This window comes from Mustela nigripes, chromosome 1 (assembly GCF_022355385.1).
Source record: "Mustela nigripes isolate SB6536 chromosome 1, MUSNIG.SB6536, whole genome shotgun sequence".
Lineage (NCBI taxonomy): Eukaryota > Metazoa > Chordata > Mammalia > Carnivora > Mustelidae > Mustela > Mustela nigripes.
The window spans coordinates 84,788,012-84,812,908 of NC_081557.1; the positions used below are offsets into that span (position 1 = coordinate 84,788,012).

The 24,897-nt window shown below is 48.8% G+C and overlaps 1 protein-coding gene across 4 annotated transcripts in view; it reads right to left on the reverse strand.

The window, feature by feature from the left end:
- PKNOX2 (PBX/knotted 1 homeobox 2) overlaps positions 1 to 24,897 on the reverse strand; it is a 251,533-nt gene that overhangs the window by 23,973 nt on the left and 202,663 nt on the right. For all 4 annotated transcript variants that reach the window (XM_059414406.1, XM_059414398.1, XM_059414381.1 and 1 more), the window contains 2 exons: positions 20,271 to 20,442; positions 8,948 to 9,136 (listed from right to left, as the gene is read on the reverse strand). In XM_059414406.1, coding sequence (XP_059270389.1) covers positions 8,948 to 9,136; positions 20,271 to 20,442 — 361 coding nt within the window. The remainder of the gene's footprint in view (positions 1 to 8,947; positions 9,137 to 20,270; positions 20,443 to 24,897) is intronic.

The window sequence follows — 24,897 nt, forward strand, 5'->3', positions numbered from 1 at the left end:
TTCAATTCTCTCTCTCATCTGCAAACTTCATGCCATGGTGCTCCTCATTGGGGAAAAGCATTTGGGAATTTCCAACATAAAAAGTTGCCCCAGACTTTTTTTCCCCCGAAAAAAGGTTTCCAGCAAGGTTAGGAAAACACAAGTGAAACAGTAAAATAAATACAAGATGTGTGCCTTGGGATTCAACCAACACACATTTTTGCTAGCCAGAGGCAGAAGGGTGAGCTATCCCCTGGATACTTCATCTACTTATTCAGACTCTGGCTGGTTCCCTGCCCTGTGGTCTTGCAGGCCTGCGTGCCAGGTTCTGGGCTTGGGTAGTTAAAGGCAATTTATGCATTAGATCAGATTCTTCTCTTTTCTATCGTCTCCTCCCACTCGGGGGTCATTGGTTGGGACATGCCGAAAGGCAGCCAAGCTCAGCAAAGGAATGGAGAAGAGACGTTCAGGGACAGAGACCACAGGAAGGGCCAGGGATGGCTCCATTGTAGCTGGGCAAAAAAGAGGAAGAAAAATCTGGGCGTCCCCGAGGTCTGGGGAAATAATATCCAACCCCTACATTTGTAAATATGACCTATTTCACATACTGGCCTGAGCCCTGTCGTGTTTTCAAAGACACAGAGTTTCAGGGTCATGGAACCAGACCCTCTGCGATCTGTATTTGTAAAAACTGCCCTCGGCTGGTCCCAAAGGTCAACGGTTCTGAAACTACCTATGTATTACACACGTTGAATATTCACATTCTTTTATCATGCTATTTCATTTTAATGAAATACTCCCACACTATTGGGAAAGATGATTCTATTTGCCTGCAGAGCAAGTGAGGCCCCGAGAACCGAAGTGGCTTCCTAGAGTCACACAGATGTGCCTCGAACCCAGGTTCTTTGGCTCTGAGTACAGCACTGACGCTCGCTTGGAGAGATGTGCTTTGGAGTCAGATACCCAGGCTCGACATAAGCAGGGTGCCTGGCACACGTCAGCACCCAATAAGTCACTTTCCACTTCCTTTGGCTAAAGCCGCTCAGCGAGGGAGCTGAGTTTGGCAGAGCCAGGATTTTAAACCTGTTCAGAAGGTCCCAGAGCTGCTTGGGTTCTCAACTTTGCAGCAGTGGAGACTGAGCCGGGGCTGCGTACTGAGCCGTGGGGGTCAGTCCTCGTTTTGTGCCCCCTTCATTCCTGCCACCTTGCCCAAGACATTCCTGGGCCCCGGCCAAGCCCCAGAAGTGGGAGCTGTGCCTCGGCCTTGGACGAGCTCTGTGACCTGACTGCAGCCATTCCGGGGGAGCCCTGGGTCTGGCTCTCTGGAGCTTTTGCCTCTGCGGAGACGATGGGGCTCTGAATCTCTGGGAAGAGTCTAGGTCTTCTATACTGTGGCAGCAATGGAAGCCCCTTAGGGAGAAAATGCTGGCTAAGCACACAGTATTTTTATCTTCTTGGCAGCTTCCTCTTGGGGCTCATCAGACTCCCAAGCAGGTGGGTGATGCTCTGTCTGGACCCAAATAGGGCTGTTTCCTTCTAGTCTCCTTAGCGCCCATAAAGAGGTGAGAAGAACATGTTATAGTTTTAGGGACATTCTTCAGCATCCAGAGTCTCACATCCCTACCCAAATTGTCCAGGAACCAGGGGCTCTGCGCTGGTTATCTAGCTTAAGAACTCTGCCTCGTCCCACCAAGAACATGGCCGTAGTGTCCCTGAGCCTCTGCAAAGTGCTAGAAGCCTGGCTTTCTGGTGGAGCCATCCCACTAAACTGGGGTGTGTGTGAGCTCCTACCTTCTAGTATTAAGATTTGCTTTCCAAAGCAGGACAAGGCCCTAAAGCTGAAAACTTCCTTGGAGTTTTCTGGGAATGATGTCTCCAGGTCTGGACCAGGTGACCCAGGACTTGGATGAAAACCCACGAGCTAGGCTCCATAGGCCTCCCAGAAGCTGTGACGCTGCTGATCCTCGTGCGCTGTTTCCCTGAGACACAGAGAGGCAGAGAGCCTCTCAGAATCAGGCCAAGCAAGGTAGGGGAGCAGCTTTAGAATGGCCCAGAGCTCGCGCCTCCTTAACCCTACTCGTGGACCAGCTGCAAAGCCTTCACTGCCTCAGGCCATCAGTCACGGTAGTCACCGGGTGAGTTTTATTCCTAATCTCATTTTGGAACAACAACAACAAAAAGATGATTTGTTCAAAAGGAAGGCCTTCCTAAGAAAAAGTGAAAGGTTCTAGAATTGCTTTTGGAAGCACAGGGTGTTGGGGTGGGGCGTTTGTGGTGCAAAGGAAGGGACTGTGGCTATGAACTCTGACCTCATGGTCTGATGTTGGTCCAGAGGGAGCCGGCCCAGTCCCTGGAGCCACCACTCTTCACTGTCAATAGGGAAAGGGCTTCTGTGGCTGGGGAAACAAAATTCACACTAAAGGAAGAAATTCCCGGAATAAACTGATGGGAGGAAGAAAGGAAGGCAAAGACAGACAGAAACATTTTCCTTTAAGTACTTTTGAAATAGCTGGAATGTTTATCTTACTAGGAGGCCTGTAGAACAGAGGACATGAACTAGATGACACTGCAAAGGTCATCCCGACTGAGGATTTAGAAAAACCAATGCCATTCCCTAGAATCCATTGTTTGTTGGGGGTGGGTGGGTGAACAGTTGTGGAGGGGGTAAGAGTTGGGAGGGGACAGCACTACCCATGGGGACCCACTGTCTGCCATCCACCCCTAGGCCACTAGGGGTCTCTGCTGATCCACAAGCGCAGACTGCGCTCCCCCAAACCTCTCCAAGCCTCCCAAGAGGACAGGTCTGTGGGCTAACTGGCCTGGGCTGGGGGCTGGGGACTGGTCTGGAGTACCTTACTTCTGCTGGAAAGCTTGTCCAGACTCACTCTGGGCATGCCCGTGGCCCAAGCTCTTGACTTCTTCAGTGTTTCCTGTTGATCTGATATACTGCACATAAAGCATAATGGTTCTCTGTCTTATGCACGTGTCTTCTTTCCTTAGCTTTGGTTGCAGCTATTTTGAGGGAAAGAGGGTTCTTTCTTTGAATTCCCCCAAGCTGCCGACCACAGTGTTGGGTGCACAACAGATGCTCAATAAGCGCAGGGCCTGACTGGGCTTTGGCCCGGGATGGGGAGTGTGTGTATGTGTCTTAGTGGGGAGGAGAGGTTGCCTCTGTCCCCAGACACACTGTTCCTGGCAGTGTCCTTCCATTCTGGCAGGGCCAGAGTCCTGTCTTTGGCTGGGAAGGGCTGGGCTCCCAAACTCAGGAAAGCCAATCACATGTAAACAAGCCACCTAATCCAGTGGCTGTTTCTCTCCTGCTGGGGGCTTTAGTCTCAAGGGAAAGGCGCTTCTGGCCTGTGGGGACAAGTGGCAGCTGCTGCTCTTAAGGAACATTCCTTCTCGGAAGAAGAGAACTGCTCAGGTTTCATTGGTCTGGCAGGAAGGGCGGTCCTCATGGTCTCCTGGCGCCCTGAACTGGAGGGCTGGGGGCTGGGAAGTGGTGGAAAGGACAGCATTGGTGGCTGTGGCAGGAGGGAGGCAGGGTAGCTCCTGGAACTCTACTTCCTGTTACTGTGGTGTAGGGGTGCCTCCTTCCCACCTCAGTGGTGATCCTGCAGGGTAGATCACTTCCCCCTCCTCCCATCGGCCTTAAAACTCCCTAGTCAAAATCCTCAGGATGCTTGGCCACTGGGCAGAACTTCCGGGGGCTTGACTGAGGTGACTGCCTCCTACCTCCCTGACCTCCTGCTAATCTTAAAAATGCAAACTTCCTGTAGGTCTATAGGCAAGTCCACCTGCTCCAGGCAAGGGTGTACTCACTAGTCCCCTCCCTATTTTTTTTAGAGAGTTAGCAGAAATGTACCTTTCTAGTTTTCAAATCACTGCTCTACAGCTAAGTGGGGTCACCCCTCCATACCCAGGGCCCAGGACCCCTGGTTCTTCCTATGTGTCCCCCCGCAAAAAATCAATACTCTCTCTATATATAGTATTATATATAATATTAGTAAGTAATATAATAAGTAGAACACAGTTTCCAGCATAACCTATCTCAGTCTCTGCTGTTTACCTGAGCCAGTGTCTGAACTTCTCTGAGCTTCTCTTTCCTGGGGTAGAAAATAATGTGCCCTCGCAGCCTTGCTGTGAGGAGTAAATAAGGTAATATACATAAAGCACCCAGTACATGCAGTCTAGGGAAGGTTCAGGAAATATTGACATTCTCCCCAGTTCTTCCTGGGGCAGCACAAGATGTGGCTACTCAATTAGTTTGCCTCCAACATGTTTCCAACATCTGCCCCATCGCCTACATTCCCTATTATGTCTCACATCTTTGGTGACTGGCCATCATTTTCAGCCTTGCAGCACAGCCATTGTTAGGTTCGGAGGTCAGAGATCATGTCACACCCCCTTTGAGGTCCTTGGAACTCAGCAGGCTCAGTTGTGCTTGAACTGATGCACGGGGCAGAAATGAATGACCGCTCATCCTCTAGCAGCTTCTTTGCCCCAGGAATTCTGAAAGGCTGTCTCTGTTCCTTGCCTTCTTCTAGACGTCTCTCTACACCGGGAACACTCACTTTCGGAGCTCCCAGATAGCCTACCACTCCTCCTCCTCATCCCCTTTCCTGAAGAAGTCCTTCCAAGGCCACAGAATCTGCAACTTCTCCAATCACAATGGGCAAAATCTTCCTGCTGGCCTTCCTAATCCATGCTGAGGTTTGCTCATTTTGTCTCCAGGCAGGAACAGGCTGTGGCTGTGAGAGTGGGCAGGTGGGGACCAGGCCTTCTCTGGGAGCAGAGAGAAGGAGGCTAAGCAGTGACTGGCGTAACCGGAAGCCACACATGTGGTTTGTTTGATCCAGACCTCTTCTGTGGCTCCTCTCCCTATCTCTGGCTACTCCTTTCCTGCCTTCCTCAATGTCCCCTTACTCTGGAGTCTTCTGTGGCTCACATAACTTATCTAGGTCCACAGGTGTGACTCACAGCTCCCTTGTACTGAGACTGGGAGCTCCTTCTGGATAATTCATTCATGCTCTCATAGGATCATGCTTGGTGACTGAGAACTTCAGCTCAGTCCAATTCAGAGCAAGGTGGGAATTAATTCTCTCCAGTGGGATGGTTTGGTTGGTTTGGTTTATGCCCTCTAGGAAAGCCGGGAGAAGCCCGTCCAACAGGAGCTGGGAGTCTAGGATGAGCCTCCTTACTGAGGAGGCTGCCCCAGCAAGAAACCTGGGCTCAGAGGTGTGAGGAAGCTGGGATGTCTTCAGGGGCAGGTGGAACAGGATGGCTTCCTGGAGCATGGAAAAAACCAGCTGTGGCCCAATTTCTTGGGAATTCTAGTTCAGCTTGTGGGCTTGGTGGAAGCCGTCTCCCCTACTCCCTACTTGCATCCCACCCAAGAGAAAGCTCACATTCAGAAAAGGAAGTCCGAGCAGGGAAGGTGCCCAGCTGCCATAGAGCTGAATGGGGACATGGTATGGCATGGGGGGGGGGTAAATTTGAATAAAAAAATCTCCCCCACTTTGCAACACAAGGCCAAATGATTAGCACACAGGGAAAACCATGAACCAGCGGTTTGCAACAAAGCTGGCAGGCCGCTGGAATGTTGATACTGAAGCTCATGCTCCAGAGGGGAGACACCCCTCCCTGGGCCAGGCTGGTGCTCAGTGCGGCTATTTCAGGCTGGGGGGATTAAGGCTGAACCATGACGAATGTGAACCATCGTATGTGTGCGTGCGTGTGCTTGTCGCACACACACACACGCATGCCCCAGACACTCCTCTCTTCTCTCCCATACTGGTTCCCAGGCCGGCCTCCTGCACAGAAAGTCTCTTGGCAGCCGAGGCCTCTCCTTCCTGGGGAAGGCCCAGCTAGCGCCGCAGCCCCCAGCTCAGGGACAGTGACAGCAGCCTGCCCTGGGACTGTGGACAGCACGTGGCGCGTCCTACGCACTGTCCCTCCTCCACACGCCTGGCTTCGCACTGACCCTGTACCCCCTAGCCTGTCCCTTCACCCCCTCCCCTCTGCTGCTGCTGTTCCTTTTCTCTCTCTTTTTCGCCTCTGGCCTTCTCAGCCTCTCTTCCCTTCCCTCTGCTGCCCTTCCCCTCCAGATCTTCATCCTTCCTCTGCTCCCTCTTGAAGGTTACCCTCCAGAGTTGTCTTTCTTTCCCTTTGTCTTTCTTCTGATTTCTCCTTCCCTCTTTTGGCTTCCTCTGGCCCCTCTTGATCTGTTGCCATCTGTCTCCTTGTCTTACTTCTCCCCACAGATATTTACTAGCTGTCCATGAATCGGACCTTGGGTTAGCTGCCACCAGGCGTGGGTTTTAATTGTATATATAAAACACTGTCTGTACTCAAAACATGTCTGTTATCTAGGAGAGGAGAATGACCCTTATACCAGCGACGCTGAGATAAAGTCGCATGTGATATTTATATATAAGTGGTCCCCAGGGCTCCAGCACTTAGTTGGGAGAAAGAAAAGGCCTTTCTGGATGGGGCATCAGAGAGGTCTCCTGGGGAGAGCAGCCTTGTTGCTGTCCTGGGGAAGAGGCTGGGTTTGGTGGTGCAGAGCCACGGAAGGGTTGTCAGAGTAGACTGGCCTGGGAAAATGCAGCCCTGGGAGAGCCTTCACTATTCGGCCAAAGGATGAGAAAAATCTGAGGACAATTGGAGCTTCTGAGCAGGACAAAGACATGAACAGGGCCTTAGGACCATAAATGCAGCAGCAGAACCTGAAAAGGCACGTATAGGTGTGTTTATGTTTGTGGTGCATAGGCACGTGTGTGGAGTGCTGAGGGCTAGCCATAGAGGACAGGTAACCGGGCTGGGAATCTACCGCAGCAGCCTGAAGCCACTGAAGTCCCAGCTAAGTAGGTGGTGGCAGGCAGAGGCAATGAAGGGACAAGTCTGAGAAGTTCCAAATAGGAACACCTTGCCCAACGCCTTGTCTTTTTTTTCGAGCTGTCTTTGTTTTTGCCCGATTGTCTGAGTTCCTCTTTCTAAGCAGATCAGAAGCCTTTCTCTGGTGGCTACCCCAGGGCCAGCTTCACTATTAGGCAGAGATCTGATATTTACAATGACGGGAATCAAAGTTCTCTCCTCTTTCCTCAAAGCTCAGAGGCCCCGAAGGCTGGGATCTCCCAGGAGGACTGACTTTCGCAGGCAGCGTCTGTGCGCCCTGGCTCACCCAGAGCCTGTGTTACCCTTCTCTGCCAACCCTGGGTCCCCAGTGGCCCTGCCTGCTGCAGACTGACTTGTCAGCCCCAGGATCCCGACCTGGAGGGGGCTGCTGTGGCTGCTAAGCCCTCTGGCCCTCCTCTCCTCCCCCACTACCCTAATACACCCCCAATGTCAGTGCACGAGGTAGACTTGGAGAGCCCAGGAGGGGAAATCCAGAGCCTCTCCAAGGACCTGATTATTTCCAAAGACTTGTGCTAATTTTCTGATATGATCCTCACATCTCTGTGAGGCACTAAATCCTCATTACTTTTCCTGACCGATGCATTCTAATTAGATCAACACTTAAAAAAAATTCACAATAGCCACAGGATGGCTTTCCATCTCATTAACTCCTCACTTATTATTTTCATGAAAATTACTGATAAAAATGTGCATCTCCATTTGCTGAGGCCTCACAGCCTCCTCAGCTCCTATCTTGCATCTCTCCCGTCACCGGGGCTGTGCAGCGTCGCCATGGTAACCCACAATAATAGAAACTAATAAATTACAAACGAGATGCTCGTTGAGCAATTATTGTCCTCTTTTATGCAAGTTTCTTGCTAATTTTGATCATAAGGGAAAGTACAATAAGACTCTGAAGGAATGAGTCTATTTCAAGAGAATATTAGCTAGCAGAAGCCTGGGCGGCTGTTTTTAGATCTGTAATAAAGTGATTTGGTGATTTCAAGCAACAGGAAGAGGAAATAAACTTCTTGCCTCGTGTCCCATGCAGTACTCACTGTAGAGTCCCACAGAGATCCTTCTGAATTTGTGCAAGCAGGGCTGACCTTCTAGAAGGCCCCTGACCCTTCCCTTGCCTCTACAAGCTGGAGGAATGGATAAAGTGTGCTGGTCCCTAAAGCTTAGAGATAAAAATGGCACCACCTTTCTTAGACACTTTTTCGAGTGCCCATTATCTTGAGAGTTTATCCTTTTCCCCACACCTGATTTGTCTCAGAAGAGGAGGGTACAGTAAATCTCCTAGGGCCCTCCATGTGTCTGTCCCAGACTCGGGAACTCAGCGGGAGGAGAAGAAAGCGGTGAGCTATGGCTTACGTAGATGTGGGTGAGTTTGGTGGAAAAGTACCACCAGGCAGCTTTTTTTTTTTTTTTAGCTCCGTAGGTTTGGGGAATATATTCCACCCTGGAGAGAAGAGCCCATTCTCCCTCAAAACACAAAGTTGCCATTTCTAGGTTCCCCAGTTCCCGGGATGAAGGGGACTCTTGAGAGATGGGTGGCGGGAGGTGACATTCCCAGTGGTCCTGAAACTTAGGAAGACAGATGAGCCAGGGTAGGGTGAGCAACTGGAAAATGAGCTGGCAGAAGCAGAAGCAGTCGCATGGGAAGCTGTCTTCATCTATGAAATGGACAGGATTCAGGGAAGGACAAAACCCTCCTTATCAAGAGCACGGAGAGGTCAGCAAGCCCTCTTGAGAAGTGTGCGGGGCTAAGAGGTGGGGGTCCATTCCCGGCTCTGCCCCAGCCTCATCTCAACACTTATGTGCATTTCTTAGGCTATCTTGGGCCAGGAACCCAGGAATCACTTTGGTCATTTTCTAAGGAATACCCATGCCCCAGTATGGTGAGTTCTGGGGCTGCCTGATGAGCAGGAGTGGATCACAGCAAGGCTTTTGTGCTGAAAGGGTCCAGTGAGTCTAAGCTACACTACTAGGCCACCAGAGAACCTTCAGACATTCCTACACCCAGCTTAGGAGCCTAGTTTAGAACATAGGACCCAGCCCAGTGTGTTACCTGTGAGTGAAGGTTTATGGAGGGCTGGTTGGGGGAGTAGGGTCCCCCGAGGTCATTCCTGAGCAGGTTGTCACTGTGCATCTTGGTTTTGAGGCAGGTGATGTACCGGTTACAAAAGTCCTTGCAGAGTTCATTGACTTTCTCCAATTCCAGCAGGTGAATTCTCAGGACCTGGATTGCCTTCACCATCTGGGGAGAGGAGGGAGAGCTGAGCCTGGTGTTCAGATCACATTCCTCCTGCTGCCTTGACTTCCCGAGCCCCAAGGCCACCAGCGGAGAGAAACCCATGCCCTGCTCTGGGTATAAAGTTTCTCATCCACTGGATTTCAGTTCTAGCTACGGTGGCCTGCTGATGGTTTGCATGCTTTGAGCCCACTGTTAACACAACCGCTCTTGAGTAAAGGGTACTCAGAGAACCGTACAGCTAAAAGCCCAGGTCTCTAGCCCCAACCCTGCCAGTCATTGCCTGGGGGGGCTTGGGCAGTTGCTCTGCACCTTGTTGTTGGAAGAGTGGGTATAATTAAGTCCCCTGTAACAACCATCTAGGTTTGTGGAAAGGATTGTAGGAGGGAATGTAGAAGCTGCGAAGTGTGGAACGCTGAGCAGGCATGAGGAAGATGTGGATCAGAGCTCTTGTGGGAGCCTCTAGGAGTCAGGGACTGCCTATTCTTAAGCATGTATTCTGAGGGCCTCATGTGACACAGGTCACCTTGCAGAGGCCCCATTGCTACTTGCTGACTGACGGGATCATCCCGCATGACTTAGCTGGGCTCTGAACAGCGAGCTGTCCACAGCGGCCTTTTCTGTGCCCTTTGGATTGTGGTACGTGTGACTGTCTCTCTTCAGATGGATACTCCTCACCCTTCATGGCAACAGGAGAGTTCTCAGTTTGGGCTTTTCTCTTCATCATTGTTATTATTAGAACAAGAAAAGTGCGACAGGAAGTTTGGAAAGTCAAGGAGGGAAATAACTGTCCTTGACCCATCACCCTAAGAGAACGATGATTTTCTTTTTTTGGTCTTTTCCACAGGCATCTATTTTAACATTGCTTTAGTCACCTTGTGCTTACAACTTTGTTTCCTGTTTTCCCCTTAGTTTATCAGTTGTATTTTTCTACACAGCAGCACGGTGTTCTCTATTGTCACTTCTGGCCTTCGAGCTTCTAGAAGGGAGAGAGGGTGTCTGATTTTCTTGCTATGTTATCATTGGCGCCAACACTCTGGACACTGAGTATATATTTGCTGAATGGGTAAAAGTTACTGAGTAAACATATTTTTAATTGTTGCCTATTATTTCACATGTGTCCTCCTTAACCAATCCCTCATCATTGGGCATTTAGGCTATTTCCAATTTTTCAATTTTATAAAAAATGTTATAGTGACTGTTTTCCAAGCTTCCTACTTTGATTCATGTGTCTGCCTATTTCCTCAGAGTGAACTCCCAGAAGTGACAGGAAAAAAAGTATGGACATTCTTTCGGCTCATGATAAATACTGCCAAATTGCTTTTCAAAAAAGCGTGTTCAAATGATTCTGGACCAATTGGACATTCACAAGTAAAAACAAACAAACAAACAAACAAACAAAAAACCAAAACCTTGATTTAAGTCTCACATTTTATATAAAAATTAACTCAATTGGACCACAGACCTAAATATAAGATAAAACTATAAAACTTTTAGAATAAAAATGCAGGAGAAAATCACGAGTTCCAAAGAGTGGATTAAGAGGTCTAGACTTGACCACTCAAATTTGACCCAGAAAAGGAAAAACTGATAGATTAGAACTCATCAATATTTAAAAAGCTTGCTCTTCAGGAGATCTTGCAAAGAAGGTGAGAAGGCAAACTATAGATTGGAAGAAAATACTTGCAAACCATATATCTGTCAAAGGACTTCTTTCTAGAATATATAAAGAGCTTTCAGAACTAAACAATAAAAGAGCAAGCAACCCAGTTAGAACAAGGGAAAAAGACAACATCAGACATTTCACTGAAGAAACACAGATGGCAAGTAAGCAAATGAGAAGATGTTCAATGTCATTAGCCATCAGGGAAATGCAAATTAAAACCACAATGAGATATCACTCACACACCTATCAGAATGGTTAAAATAAAAAATAGAGATTAACACCATGGCCAAGAACCAGACACTGGATCACTCATACATTACTAGGGGATGTGAAAAATGGTTCAGCCACTCTAGAAAACAGTGTAACAGGTGTTTTTGAAACAAAACTACATATATGCTTATCCTACACCCTGCAGTTATCCCAGGGAAATAAAATATATGTTCACACAAAAACAGTTTGTGAATGTTCAAAGCAGCCTGTTCTAACAGCCCCAAACTGGAAACAACCAAAATAAACTTCAACAGGTGAATGGATGAAGACACTGTGGTACGTCCATGTCATGGACTACTAGTTAGCAACAAAAAGGAACAAACTATTGATACACTCAGCAACTTGGATGGATTTCAAAAGAATAATTATGGTGAGGGAAAAAAAAGCCAGTCTCAAAAGGTTACCTACTGTATGATGCCATTTATCTGACATTCTTGAAATGACAACATTATGGAGATGAAGAACAGATTGGTGGTGGCCCAAGGGTGCAGTGGGGGAGGGAGGGAGGAACTGGCAGAGGGAGGGAGGAAGTGTTCTCTCTCTTGACTGTCAGAGTTTACATGAATCTGTATCTGTGATACAAAGGCACAAGGCTAAACATGCACAGGAGTGCATGTAAAAAGGTGTCATCTGAATCAGATCTGTGGACTGTATCACTGTCAATTTCCTGGTTGTGAAACTGTATGCAGTTATGCAAGAAGGGAATCAGAACTTCTTTGTATTAGTTCCTAGAACTGCATGTGAATCTGTAATTACATTGAAATGAAAAATGGAAAAAAGGGTGGGGCCTGTTGCCATTGGAGACCCACTGGTGTTGACTTAAGCAGTATCTAGGGAGTCTCTGTGTAATCCTACCCTCCCAGCTGTTGGCTAGCATCTTGACGCCTAGGAATCAAGGCAGGTAATCTCTCCCAGAGAATTTTGACGGTCAGGTGTGAGCAGAACGGCATGACTGGACACTGGTGCCATGCTCCTCTCTGAGTTTCATAGACATTTCTAGTGGGGAACGATTGAGTAGTCCCTGGGTTAGCTTTTAGATTGCGTGATGGGCAGGAATGGTGCCTAACTAAGGGCTCTTGGAGTACTGAATTAGACTAAGTGTCACTCAAAGACAGTAACCAACAATTTTGTGTCTTCATGCAGGGCTCAATCCTAGGAACTTATCCTAAGAGAGTGCTCCCTCCCTTTTGGCTGAGATCAAAAGAGACTGTGGTCTCCCATGCAAAGAAGAGTCTCGTGACTTTAGAATGGCTAATTTGGTACTGAAAGAACATTTGCTCTCAATTTTCTACTTGATTTTGGCCATGGATATCTTGGTTTATGTCTTTCAGAATAATTAGCACCATACAAAAGCATTTAGTAAATGCTCATTGACTGCTTGATAACAATACCCAAACCTGTCTTAGACACTGTGTTAAACCTACCACATGCCTTCTCCTATTTATACCACACGACCACCTCTGCAAGGAGGCACCATGATTGCCCATATTTTATAGTTGAAGAAAATGAAGCCCAGAGATATTAAGTTTTCTGTGTTTAGAGCCACATGGCTGGTAAGTGATAACACTAGGATGTGAAGCCACGTGTACTATGTTGCTCCCAAGATGGGCTCTGCGGATTTGTGTAGATGGAGAAAAACAGTCTGAAGGGTACAGGATTTGGGAGTGGCCCAGAGATGGGAAGTATAGGGTATGAGGAAGACCAAATAGCTTTGGGGACATTAAAGTTTAGGATTTCCAGAGTCCTGCCTTGCAATGTTTCCTCATTCGGCTACTCTGGTTCTTCATCTCTCACTCCTGGCCTAGCTTACAGGAGTCAGAGTACTTCACCAATGTAGATGTCTGCCTCCTCCTGGGTAAAAAGAGAAGGTTGGACTATCAGGTGCTTTCCATTTTCTGCTTGCCTGAACATGACTTATGCCCTCAGTTCACGGACGGGGCTGGTAGGGGCCCTGGGAGATGATCTGGGCTGGCGTCTAGGTGAGAGACCAAACTCTCTAGGATACATGGCTGCTCTTGTCTGAGGCGCTCCCAGTGACAGCCTTCACTTCAAGTCCCCTCTATTTCTCTCAGCCTGCTGATTGAGAAGTTCTTTCTCACATGTACCAAGATCTCTCCTGCCTGAGTCTGAAGCACCTACCAGGCTTCTGCAGGCACCTAGAACCTCTAATGCCTCCATCAATACAACCTCCCTTAATTTAATATTATCCATTCAACACAAATAAGGAGTTTCACTCTATGCTATACAGGGAACAAGGCATTTGACTTGAAAAAATTGTCCAACTGGTTTTGTGTTCTCCAGACAAATATCATCCTAAGTCCTTAAACCTTTCTTCTCTTTCCTTTTCCTCTTCTCTTTTCCCTTCCCGTCTCTTCTTCCATTTCTTCTTTCCTTCGGTCTCCAAGCTCTCCTTTACTGGACTATTCCTTTTTTAATCAAAATTTCATTTACTCGTTTGGTTTTAAATCTACATACAAGCATCTACCGCAAAGAAAGGTGTACATATCTACTCATTTATTTTCTAAAACATAGCCAATAAGTACTTATTAAAAAAGAATCAGAAAGTACCAACACATAAGACAAAAAGACAAAGTAAAATCTACGTAGAATGGTTTTGTTCAAATGAAACACACAAGGAGCTTACACCACATTTGGCACCCAGTGGTCAAAAGCGGACCTACTTTTTGGTCTAACACAGCACAGTCGAAGGATGACTTTTTTATGGGATAATAGGCTTGGTTTAAAGATTTAAGAAGGGAGAGTAAATCATAATGGTATTCCGAGGCAATGAATATGGAGGACCTATTCAATATTAGAGACAAAGATGGGCTGTACCATTAGTGGGGTGGCTGGTGGGCAGAAGCAAATCTGTAGGGGTTGTTGTCAGACACCCTGAATCCAGGCCTATTGTTTACAAAATTGGGTGTTACTGGGCCACGAGTTCTGTGAGCCTCAACTTCCTCATTTGGAACATGGGGATAAAGATCATTGCTTGCTTTTAAGAGTTGATTAAGGCTAAAGGCAATAATGATGTGAAAGTATCTTAGAAACCAGAGGGAAGCAAGTGCATATAATTTTTTAAATCTCTTTTAATAATTTCTAATATCCTGTTGGCTTTTCTACTGTTCTTTCATATTCAGCGAGTAGAAAAAGAATCATTCCCGGTGTTTTTTCTCCTGTATTTATGTTTAATAAATCACCCTCTATCCTACGTGTTTGCAATTTTGGGTTTTTGCTTCTAAATCAGAATAAAACTCTGATTTATTAAACTATTTTTCTAAGTGATCAATGCCATATAAAAAGTTATTTCAAATCTTCTAGAGCAATAACAATTCCACTTAATTTAATACCATCATCAAACGTGATGGATGTGTTCTCAATCCTTCCACCTAAGTCTTGCTTCACCTCCAGCTTCTCTCTCTGCTTTTTCTTACAAAATAAACAGCCCTTTTCTACTGAGAGGTACCCTTCAAAAAAAGCAAAATGAGAACTGACCTTATATTTTAGTCTTACACCCCTGCACACTAGCTCCTCACTGGTCCCAGGAGAATACACAAGGACTGGGGCATCTTGTGGGCTATGAAGTTGCACGGTGGGATGTCCCAAATCTATTATTGCCTGCCTGCTGATTTTGGATGACCTGTTTAACTCTATTTGTAAAATTGAGGATGATAATACCTACCCTGTAGAGTGGGTATGAAAATTGAATAAAATGATATATGCAAATGTTCTGGGCACATAGTAGCTATTTGATAAATGCCTTTTCTTTATGCCAACACTCTCCCCCATCCCACTACCCCAAGTTCCTTCCTAAAAAGTGGCCTTCTGTAGGGTTGTGGCTTTTGCCCTTCATAGTCATAAATCCTTGCCTTCCAAAACACACACATACACACACACAACACACACATATATATACATCACTTTCTGATTTGCAAAATGCTTTTTTCATCATTATCTCATTTGAATCTCACAACCACGGGGACTCAGGTGACTTAAATTCCATGCAGCAAGTTGGGGGGCAAGTTCTTTTCACCTTCTCCTCCCTCGGCAAGTTGGGAAGCTGGAACTACTCTCTCTCACTTACATACAAGAGAGTTTCTAAACTTGCATTCCTTAAAGTGCTCAGATATTTCCTGTGGGTCATTAGGGCAGCCAAAGCTAAAATCAAACCAAAAATTGTTCCCGAACCGGCCAGCTGGATCTGAGCAGTTGGAAGTGCAGGGTCCCTGGAACAAGGAATGGGACGTGGGAGAAAGGTGAAGACCAGGGATGGGAGAACTGCCAGAAAACAGGGGGATAAAATGGTGATGCGAGCCATCATGCATGACAAGTTCAATGACTTTTAAGTCAATAGCATGGCACTTTGCCTCCAATGTCCTCAGAATTTGGAGCAGCAAGTGGTTCAGAGGGAAGAGGCAGGTGGGCTTTGGGAGTTAGACCCACTTGGTGCAAATCCCAACTCTGTAACTTATTGGCAGTAGGACTCTCACTCCTTGATCTTCTCCTTTGTAAAATGGGGATGACAAGAACTACCTCGTGGGGCTGTTATGAGAATTACATAGAGAAATGTGCTGGAGAACAATGGGTTTTGGAAGCTGAGTCTTGGGTCTTCCACCAACTGAGAAATACTGGCCAATTTACTTCATCACTGTACTTTACTTTCCCCATTTTTCCTGTAAAATAGGATAATAGTAGTGACTCTCTCCGCATTGTACTGAGGATTAGATGAGATGCAGCTAGAAAGGACTACTAAAACCAAGACCAGGCACATAGAAAGCTCTAGGAGAACAGTGGCTATAGGTCAGCATGGGGGCTGAGTGAGGGCATTGGGAGTTCGAGACCTGCACAGTATCTGTCTTGCACGCCTGCCTTGGGACTGGCAGTGTGATCTTGAACTAAGTGAGTTCACCTTGCATCTCAATCTCCTCATTTTAAAGTGGGGATAATAATACACACATACTTGTTGGTTTGAAGACAAGATTAAATAAGGTAATATAGGTAAGGTGTTTACAATAGCACCTAGTAAGTGCTCTATAAATGTTAATCACAACTAGCTTTGATTAGTCTCACTAGCATTCCCTATCTTGGTGTTGGTAAGATTCTCTGCTCCTATATAGGTGGCGAGAGTTGGGCGGCAGGCTGAAGTGAACGACTCTGATCGGGGCCGCCTGAGGTCTCTATGGACACAGAGCTCTGGCCCGGCTCCTTCATGTGCCTCCTTATTCACAGCCTCCAGCCTCTGGCCCTGCCTTTTTAGAGTGGGCCCAGGGGCCTGGGGGGCCCCATTTTGGAGCAGGCTTTGCGGTCAGGCAGCCATAATCTGTCCCTCGAGCCACACCAGAGTCTCATTAAAACGTGCCCCATAAATGTTAAAAAATTTACACATAAAAAAATTCCATGCATGAAACTGAAACCTTACGTTTAACAGCCTCGGTTTGAAATCTTGCATAATATATAAAACCTCGGCACTGCACTGGGGGCCCGTAAATCAGATTTTATAAAACAAAAAGCTTTTACCTTTCAAAGGGGTTTGGGGAACTTGCAAATTTTACAAACTTTACCAACTGCCAGTCAGAGGCTGCTGGGTCCAAGCAGGGGATCGGTGGGCCCGATGAGAAATGGGCCTGGTTGGGTGTAGGGACTTGGGGGGCAGAGAGTATCCCCAGGGAGCTCAGTGGGGGCATGCTGGCTTAGCCACCACAGGGGTGAGAAGCCACCTCCATAGTTCTGAAACAGGGAGGTAGAGAAGGTCGGAGAGTGGGTGGCAGGGGATGAGAGTAGATGGCAGAGAGAGGTGGGGAGTGGGGAGGTGGGGGTGTGGAGATGCTGTTGGCATTTATAAATGAGGACTTTACTGTCCCCAGGAAGAAGAGAGGTGGGGAGACCTTGGAAGGAGCAGGGTATTGGGAGCCAACAGACCTGGGTTCTGGTCCTAAATGACTCATTTCCCTTCACTTTTACAGTGTCCCCATCTGTAAAATGGGGAGTTGTATGTGCTGGACAGTCTTCTCTCAGTTGTGTTTTCCCTTAGCATTTTGTGACTCTTAAGTTTCTCTGTGGGCATCAGTGCCGTGGGAGCAGCTGGATAGCCAGGAGAGGGACGTTCCCTCAGAAGCCTACAATCTGGGAACCCCTGATCTTTGGGTAGCTCTGGGAGAGCGCAATCAGCCATTCCCATGGGAACTTGTCTGGGAGACCGCTGCTGGGAGCAGGGGAAGGGATCGCTCAGCAAGCCAGTTTGCTTGGAGGATTGGAGGACAGGCAGCTGGAGGTGGGGGGAATGTACATCCTAAGGGCTGACATGGGGCCTATGGGCTCTCTGAGCTTGGGAGAAAGCAGGATCAGAGCATGACCTGAGGGCCCGGGGAGGGACAAAGTTTTGGGGGACCCCCACATCCTTCTGACAATCCCATCTGTGAAAGTCAATATTCAAGGGCAAAGGAAAGCCGCCCTGACACACATATATATAAAAAATAAATCTCTCAATTATCTCAGCTCATTTGCTTGGGGTCTCTCATTTTATGTCCCTGCTCCGCTGCGCAGTATATCTGTCCGGATAAAGAGTTACAGTCCGTTGGGCTACGTGTGCGGGGTTGTAAAAAATACAGATGCCAAATTAACTGGCTGTGGCACTCAGCAGCTGATTGAGCTGATAATGACGCGATCTGACCTTTTTCTAATTTCTAATTATGTGCATCTCGGCTGTGCTGGCTACATGATTCTTGTTCTAATGACGGCTCCCATGGTTGGCCTCTCCAGCCGCCTCCTCCCCACGCAGGACTACAAATGGGGTGGCAAAGGGCACTGCTCAACTCCCCAAATGAAGTTGCAGGGTCTCTGCCCCACCGTCTTCTTGATGGCCAGGAGGAGACGCCGGAAAGGTGGTTCTCCTTTACCTTGGCGATACTGCATTTGAGATTAACCTTCCAGATGCCACGCATTTTTAAAGGACATTTGGTTCCACATGCCATCTTGTTAATTTTTTTTTTTTTTTTTATTGCCATGACATGAGAGAGGTGTATTAGCTCTACAGACGAGGAAACCGAGCTTCAAAGGAATTAAATCATTACAGTCGCACACAGGCTAAGCTGTGAAGCCAGGCTCGGGTCCTCCCTCTCCAAGAGCTCCTTCAACTCTCTATTCAAACACCTGACCAGTCAGCGGCCACTGACAGTGGCTAAGACCTAAGTAAATCCGGTCCACCTGGGCAGATGTGGTGTCTGAGGCTGTTCTGCCCACGGGACCATTCCCAGCCTGATCACCTGGGACAGAAGTCCAGGGGACACCAGGGGTCTGGGGTCCCTGGGGCAGCCCTGAGGTATCCACAGCCCCAGGTCAGGTGTGCAAGGAGCAGACACTAACCGAGGTCTGTTGGGCAACATCAAGAGATCGGATTCTTTGAGGGAACCAAAACCTGAGAGACCCAGGTAGTGTTAGCAAGGGGAAAGCACAGAGCTGCAGCCCCTTTTTGGTGAATTCCAGGTTATCCTAGAAAAGGAGGCTGTTCTCAGGTGTGCCTGTGAGAGCTTCCCCTGGCAAGGCGTGCGAGGTTTTTTGCCCCAGGACTCCTGCTCCTTAAAAAGGGTTCAGTTCCTTTCCATCACTCTGCCTAATTTGAGGTATTTTCTACCGACTTCGGCGTCAGCTTCTTTTTGTGTCACGGGATAAGGGTGGCTCGTGGCCCTGCCAGGCCCGTTCCAGCTCCCCAGAAATAGCTGCCTCGTGTCTCCTAGCCCTGTGGCTGCTGCGGGCCTAAATTCCCAAGACCTGCTTCGCAGGGGCAGTTCCGAACTGGTGACCTGCTGGGGAGGGTGGGGCCGGAGCAGCCTACAGGGAACTGGACAGTCAGGAGGCTGGGCTCCTGGGGCAGTGGGGCTGCTCCAGCCCAGCCGGGGGAGACGGAGGGCCGGCTGAGCAGAGCGGACCCGCGGCCCTCAGGTACCCGCGCTAACAGGCCTGACGGCCCGCACGTGCTCCCCTCGGCAAGTTCCCCCCTCTCCCGAACCGCCAGCCCCGCTCTCACACCTCACCAACCTCCAGGCCAGGCTGGCCTCTCCTGGCAGTTCTTGGGGACTCCATAGAACAGCATGTCCAGCTCCCGCGAGCAGCAGCCGCGCGGGTAACTCACAGCGCGTAATAACACGGAAGTCCCCGAAGGCGCGCTGAGTGCGCAAGCGCATGCACATGCGTGGGCAGGCGCGCGTGTGTGGGCAGGCGCGCGTGTGCGGACGTTCTCTTCCTGTTTTTGGTGCCACCTTTGCTTTTCCAGTACTGTTTTCCTTTTGGGAGCAGGTATTAGCTAAACTCTGGTTACGAGAGGTCAGCCCTATAATCAATTCACGGAGGAGAGTTTTGTAGTTTCCAAATTGACCATGCATGGTTTAGGTAATCCACCCACAGAAAAATCAGGAATTGTGGTTAATAATAATCTATCGTGATGAATGAACAGAGCAGCTGCTCTGTTTCTCTTTCTCCCTCAGCAGACCTCCCAGGGCTAGGAGAGAATTTGAGATGTCACCTACGGTAGTGGTTACCAAATCTTATTGATGATTGCAGTTGCCTGGGAAACTTAAAAACATAGAATCACAAGGTCCCATCAAACGTACTGAATCACAATGCCCAGGAATATATATTTTAAAAAACCCTGTAGTGATGATCTGGATGATAAATGGGTTTAGAAGCCTGGTCTACATGCCTCAGTTGGACAGGACCTCTATCAGCCTTCTCAACATGACTGTGTCTCTGGGTCTTTTCCTCTATTGATGTGTTTGACTATGCCTGTCACCCTCACTCTCCACACTGTAGCACACCAGCCGTCAACTCCTCCCTGGGCAGCCCAAGACATATTTATTAACAAGCCAGGACTCCTCAGAACAGCTACTACAGACCTTTTGGCTCCTGCGACCCTCCTTCCTTCCTGTCTGCACTGCAAAGGTGGAGAGCAGGGTGGTGGAATGCAGGTGCAGCAATGAGGAGAGAACACAACGCCTCTGGCAGCAAAACCTAAGCATGCAACTCTTCGTTTAAGGAATCAGCAATGGTTCTCAACTGCTAGAATGGGTGCATCTAGGGCCTGCCCCAGAGTGGGCACCCCACATTTTCTGTTGAATGAATGGAATGAATAAAAGGATCATTTCTAGGGCTTGTGGAAGGATCAGAGGGTGGGAAGACCCTAAGCCAGGGTGGGGGTTGGAGGGTCTTTACCAGATTGTCCAGTTCTGGGTCATCGCTGAAGAAGGGTTTGTGCTCCTGCTCCTGCTGGTGGACAAAATTCTCGATGTCCACATCAAAGCTGGCGGAGGTGATGCACTCTGAGCCCTGGGTGGCCTGTTCACATTTCTCAAACAGCAGCGTCAGGAGCGGGAAAAGAGGGTGCCTGCGGGGATATCAAGAGCTCACACATGCGCACAGAGACCTGATGTTGGCTGGGCTCAGAAGCCACCAGGGCCCCTTTCCCACACTCCCGTCTCTTCTTCTCCCGAGGTCCTACTTCTTGAGACCATCCCCAGTCCCCACGCCAGCCTGGATGCCAGCCCTCTCATGCCCTGGCATGGAGGAGCCAGTCTTCTGGTTCCTGGAGGCCTTAGAGGACTCTATTCCGCCCCCCGCACCTGACTAGGTGCCTAACTCTTAGGTTAGAGAAGCTGCGTGGATATTGGGTGAGAGAGGAGGGGTATATGCCTTCACAGAAATAAGCGCCCATTTCTGGTTCAAGGTCAACCCAGGAAGGACATGTAGGAAGTATCCAGAAAAGTCCTGAACATGAGCAGTAGTGGTTTGTCACAGATTTGCTGGCCGTCTGGCACCAGCTGAGGGCAGCGGACATGCACACCTGTGTGTTTCCCAGTGTACACAGGTGGATGTGTGTGAGCTTGAATACGCGTCCATATGCGGTGTGTGGGTGTCTCTATCTGTCCTTCGTCTACTGGCTGACTCAGTTTAGGTCACACATCCCAGTTACACGTACGACGTCTCTCTGCACCTTTTTGTCAGTGCACACTTAGCACAACCGTGACTCAACAATTAATGGCATTGCTGTTCTCTTCCAAGATTGTCCCTGTGCTAAGGATCACTGTATCCTTAGGACATTGCCCTGCACGCTCACTGCAGGCACTTACTAAATATTTGGTGGCAGATGATGAATCAGCAAATGAAGACAGCATGAGTGTGAGCATGTGTGAGTGTGTGGGCGTCGTTCCAGGATGCATTATGTAAGCCAGAGTGCCTACTTCAGTGCCTGACAGGCTTTAGGGGTCCTCACGTAGATATCACCAAGTCTGGGAAGCTTCCTTCACTCCCCCACCCCTAACCTATGCTGATGGCTCTCTGAGCTCTTTGTTTTATTGTCTGCCTTCCTCACTAGACTGTAAGCCAGATGAGGGCAAGAGCCAAGCCCGCCTTACTCTTCACTGTGTGTCCAGAGTCTGGAAGAGGTATGTGGATTCCAAGAAATATCCATTGCCTATAATATGTGTGTGTCTATTTGCACATAAAAGCACACATCATTCTTATTTTTCTGCAGGACATGAACAGTGAGGTCTTAGCATCCAGCATGAGTGCCTGGGTTTCACAGATTGTTGACCCTTGACTGGCACCCTCATTCCCTTTCACTGCGATTCCAAAAGAACATTTGCCAATGGACTCTCCTCAGTTCCTTGGGACCACACAATCCAGCTCTAGTCTTTCTGATTAAGCCCTGTTGGCTGGGTGAGGAGGAAGTTTGTGTGTTGGCCGTAGCTCCCAGGCCTCTACCAACAGGCGTGTTCTAGTCAGCATGGTCCGATGGAACTTTCTGCAGGGATGGAAATGTTCTACGATCTCCTCTGTCCAATATGGTAGCCACTATAGGAGGCCAACGGACACTTGAAATATGAGCGTGGTGCCTGCAACACTGAATTTTAAATTTATTGAATTGTAACTAATTTTAATGTAAATAGCCACATTTGGCTAGTGGCTAGCATAATGGGGAATACAATAAGCCCTGAAAAGGAAAGCAGACCATGCTTTTTCCCTTCCTGTACTCTATAACCACAGCAAGAGGAAGACTGACTATCCAGCCTACACAGGGTTTGCATGTAGATGGGGAACCCCTAGTAGCCTGTCCCATGCTGGGATACTAATAATTCTGGGCAAGAAGACAGAGGTGCTCAGTTCCATCCATACTCAGCCCTATACCCGCTGGGCACTCTGCTTGGGCTCAGGGGCAGTGGTGGACGAGGAGAGAGACATTCCTGCTTGGGACGAGCCACTTGGTGGGGCAACCTGCCCCTGGACACCATCTCCCGACCCTCATTTTGGGAACTGTTGCATAAACAGCTGTGCCCCCCACCCCCGCCAGGCTGCAGCCTAGGTTACAGTCTGGGGAGGATAAAGGGTCAACGTCTGGGGATGGTGCATTGGCAGCCCCCTGTGGCTAGAAGATCCAAGAGGAAGCTGGTAGGGCAAACAATGGTTTCCCTGACCCATCCGGCTGAAGACAAAGAGAAAACCAGGTGAAGGGGTTAAACTCCAGTGTAAGTCTTCATTTGCAGCCACTAATACCGCAGCATATTATAGTCTAATCTAACCTGATCCCAGTTTAATGCAAGATTCTCCTTGCCCTGAGTGGAATACCAAAGAAAGCCTCAGTGGCTGTAATTTAAGCAGAGCCCTGCAGTGGTTTAGCTGAGGGACATGAAAGGCAAATTCCAGACGGTGTTATGAATTATTGCGCCTTATGAACCTTCCTACTCTCAACAGATGCCTGCTGCCATTTAAACAGCCACTAGATCAATTAGGAATGAAAGGCACAAATCGACTCCATACAAGGGCACTAAATTACCAGGAACTAATAATCCGCAGCATCGTGCCAGGTGGTGGGGGTGCAGCCCCGGCCCCAGCCCCACAGGAGCCGCCGGTCACCGCAAGCTCCTTCCTCACCGGTTGCAGGGAGGGTAGGCGGCGGCTGCATAGGGAGGGGGTGGCCTCTGTGTGTGCACACATGTGCACCTGGCTTGCATGTAGGCTGTCGATGAGAGCAGGTGTGAGTGGTGTCCTAGTGTCCCATCCTGTGTTGCTATTGTGCGTGCACACGACACATTTATGCAGGAGGCGAGTGCATGTGGGCCGTGGCCTCGAAAACAGGTTTTGCATGCTCTGAGTACAGTTTGCATATGCCCTATATTATATGTAGTGTGTGCATGCGTTATGTTATTTGTATGCAGTATGTGTGAGGGGTTTGTGGGTTCCGTGTACACAGCATGAATGTCATGTGGGATGGGGGAGAGGGATCTGCTAGTGATGGAGTCTCCCCACATTAGAGTTCAGGTACGCAGGGAGAGTCTTCTTCTTTGCCACTGTCCTTGCCCCTGCAGGGCAGAGAGTAATCAGGGAGGGCCTCTCGGAGGAGGTGACATTCAAGTTAAGCTTCAAATGATGAGGAAGCAGTCAGGCAGAGATCTGGGGGGGGGGGTGTGTTCCAAACAGGGTGTGGGGGGAAGCAAAGCATTTAAGACAGGAATGAGCTTGGCACGTTTCTAGAACAAAATCCAGATGTGTGTGTGTGGAGTGAGGTAGGTAGGCTAGGAATGGAGGGAGATGAAGCTGAAGAGAGAAGCAGGTGTTAGATCATAGGCGGGAGGGTGAGGAAGGATGGGGACATTGTCAAACACTCTGGGAAGCAATGTGCAGCTTCTGTGTGAAGCCGCAGCATGGGCCCTTTTTATAAACTTCTCACTTCCAGGTGTCAGATCTCCCCAGAATGTGTGTGTGTGTGTGTGTGTGTGTGTGTGTGTGTGTGTGTGTGTGTGCAGGGGGGCATATCTGGGGTGTTTTCTATGGCTTCTGCTATATCTCAAGAAGAAAGAAATATACTTTCTATTGCTGCCTCCCCCCACCCCCAATTTAACCAGAGGCCCCTGGAGCACAGAGTGGACCTCGTGGATACTGGCATGGCCTCCTCTCTCCAGCCCCTTCCTGCCTGAGCCACACTATCAGCTCCCAAATTTCTTTTCTTATCTAACACCCTCCCCCAGCCACTCTAATCCCTGGATCCCTGAGCCTAGGGGCTCAGATGGCACCTGGGCTTGCCCACGGCTTTTGTACAAATGTTAGCCAAGGTCAATGAGCTGCCTGTGGCTCCCATGCTCTGCCCACCTGGATCTCTCCATCAACCCAGACTGCTACCTGCTACCTCAAGCGTGGGGACTGTTGAGACACTCTGTATCACCCCCCACCCCTGAGAAACAGGCTGCTTTCCAATGACCTGGCTGGGTTCTGTGGCCGCAGTCATGCCACTGGTTCCCAACACAGTCCCCAGCCCCTTCCGCGGCTGCCCGGCTCTACAGGTTAATCTTTATTTCTAAGCTACCTTCCAACATCACCTCAGAAGGCTGGAGATGAGGCCGGAAACCACTGCTGCAGGCTTAGGGTAGGGTGGGGTGAATAAGGCAGAGCCCACGGGAGCTGGACATCTTAGCCACCTGGGACACGAGTGGTCCTGTCTGAACCAGGTGAGGGATGGGAAGAAAGATTTCCAGATGGGTGTGGGATTCGGTTCTTTATTTTTGGCCTTCCCTAAGCTTCAGGTTGTCCAGCTACAATGGGTTTTAAGGAATTCCTCTTCCTGCTGTCCAGATCTGTCCCATTGCGGATCAATACCCTTCAGAGGCTAGAAGCAGGAATGTGGAAACTCAGTCCCCAGTGCTCAGGTGATGATGAACAAGATATGAAAGATGGCCATTAGACTTTATTTCCAAAGAGCGGAGGACATTTGACCTCCATAAGAACTCACCTTCTCCCTCCCAGATCTTTCTCCACTCTTCTCCCCCTGTCGGCTCCTGCCTGACCGCCC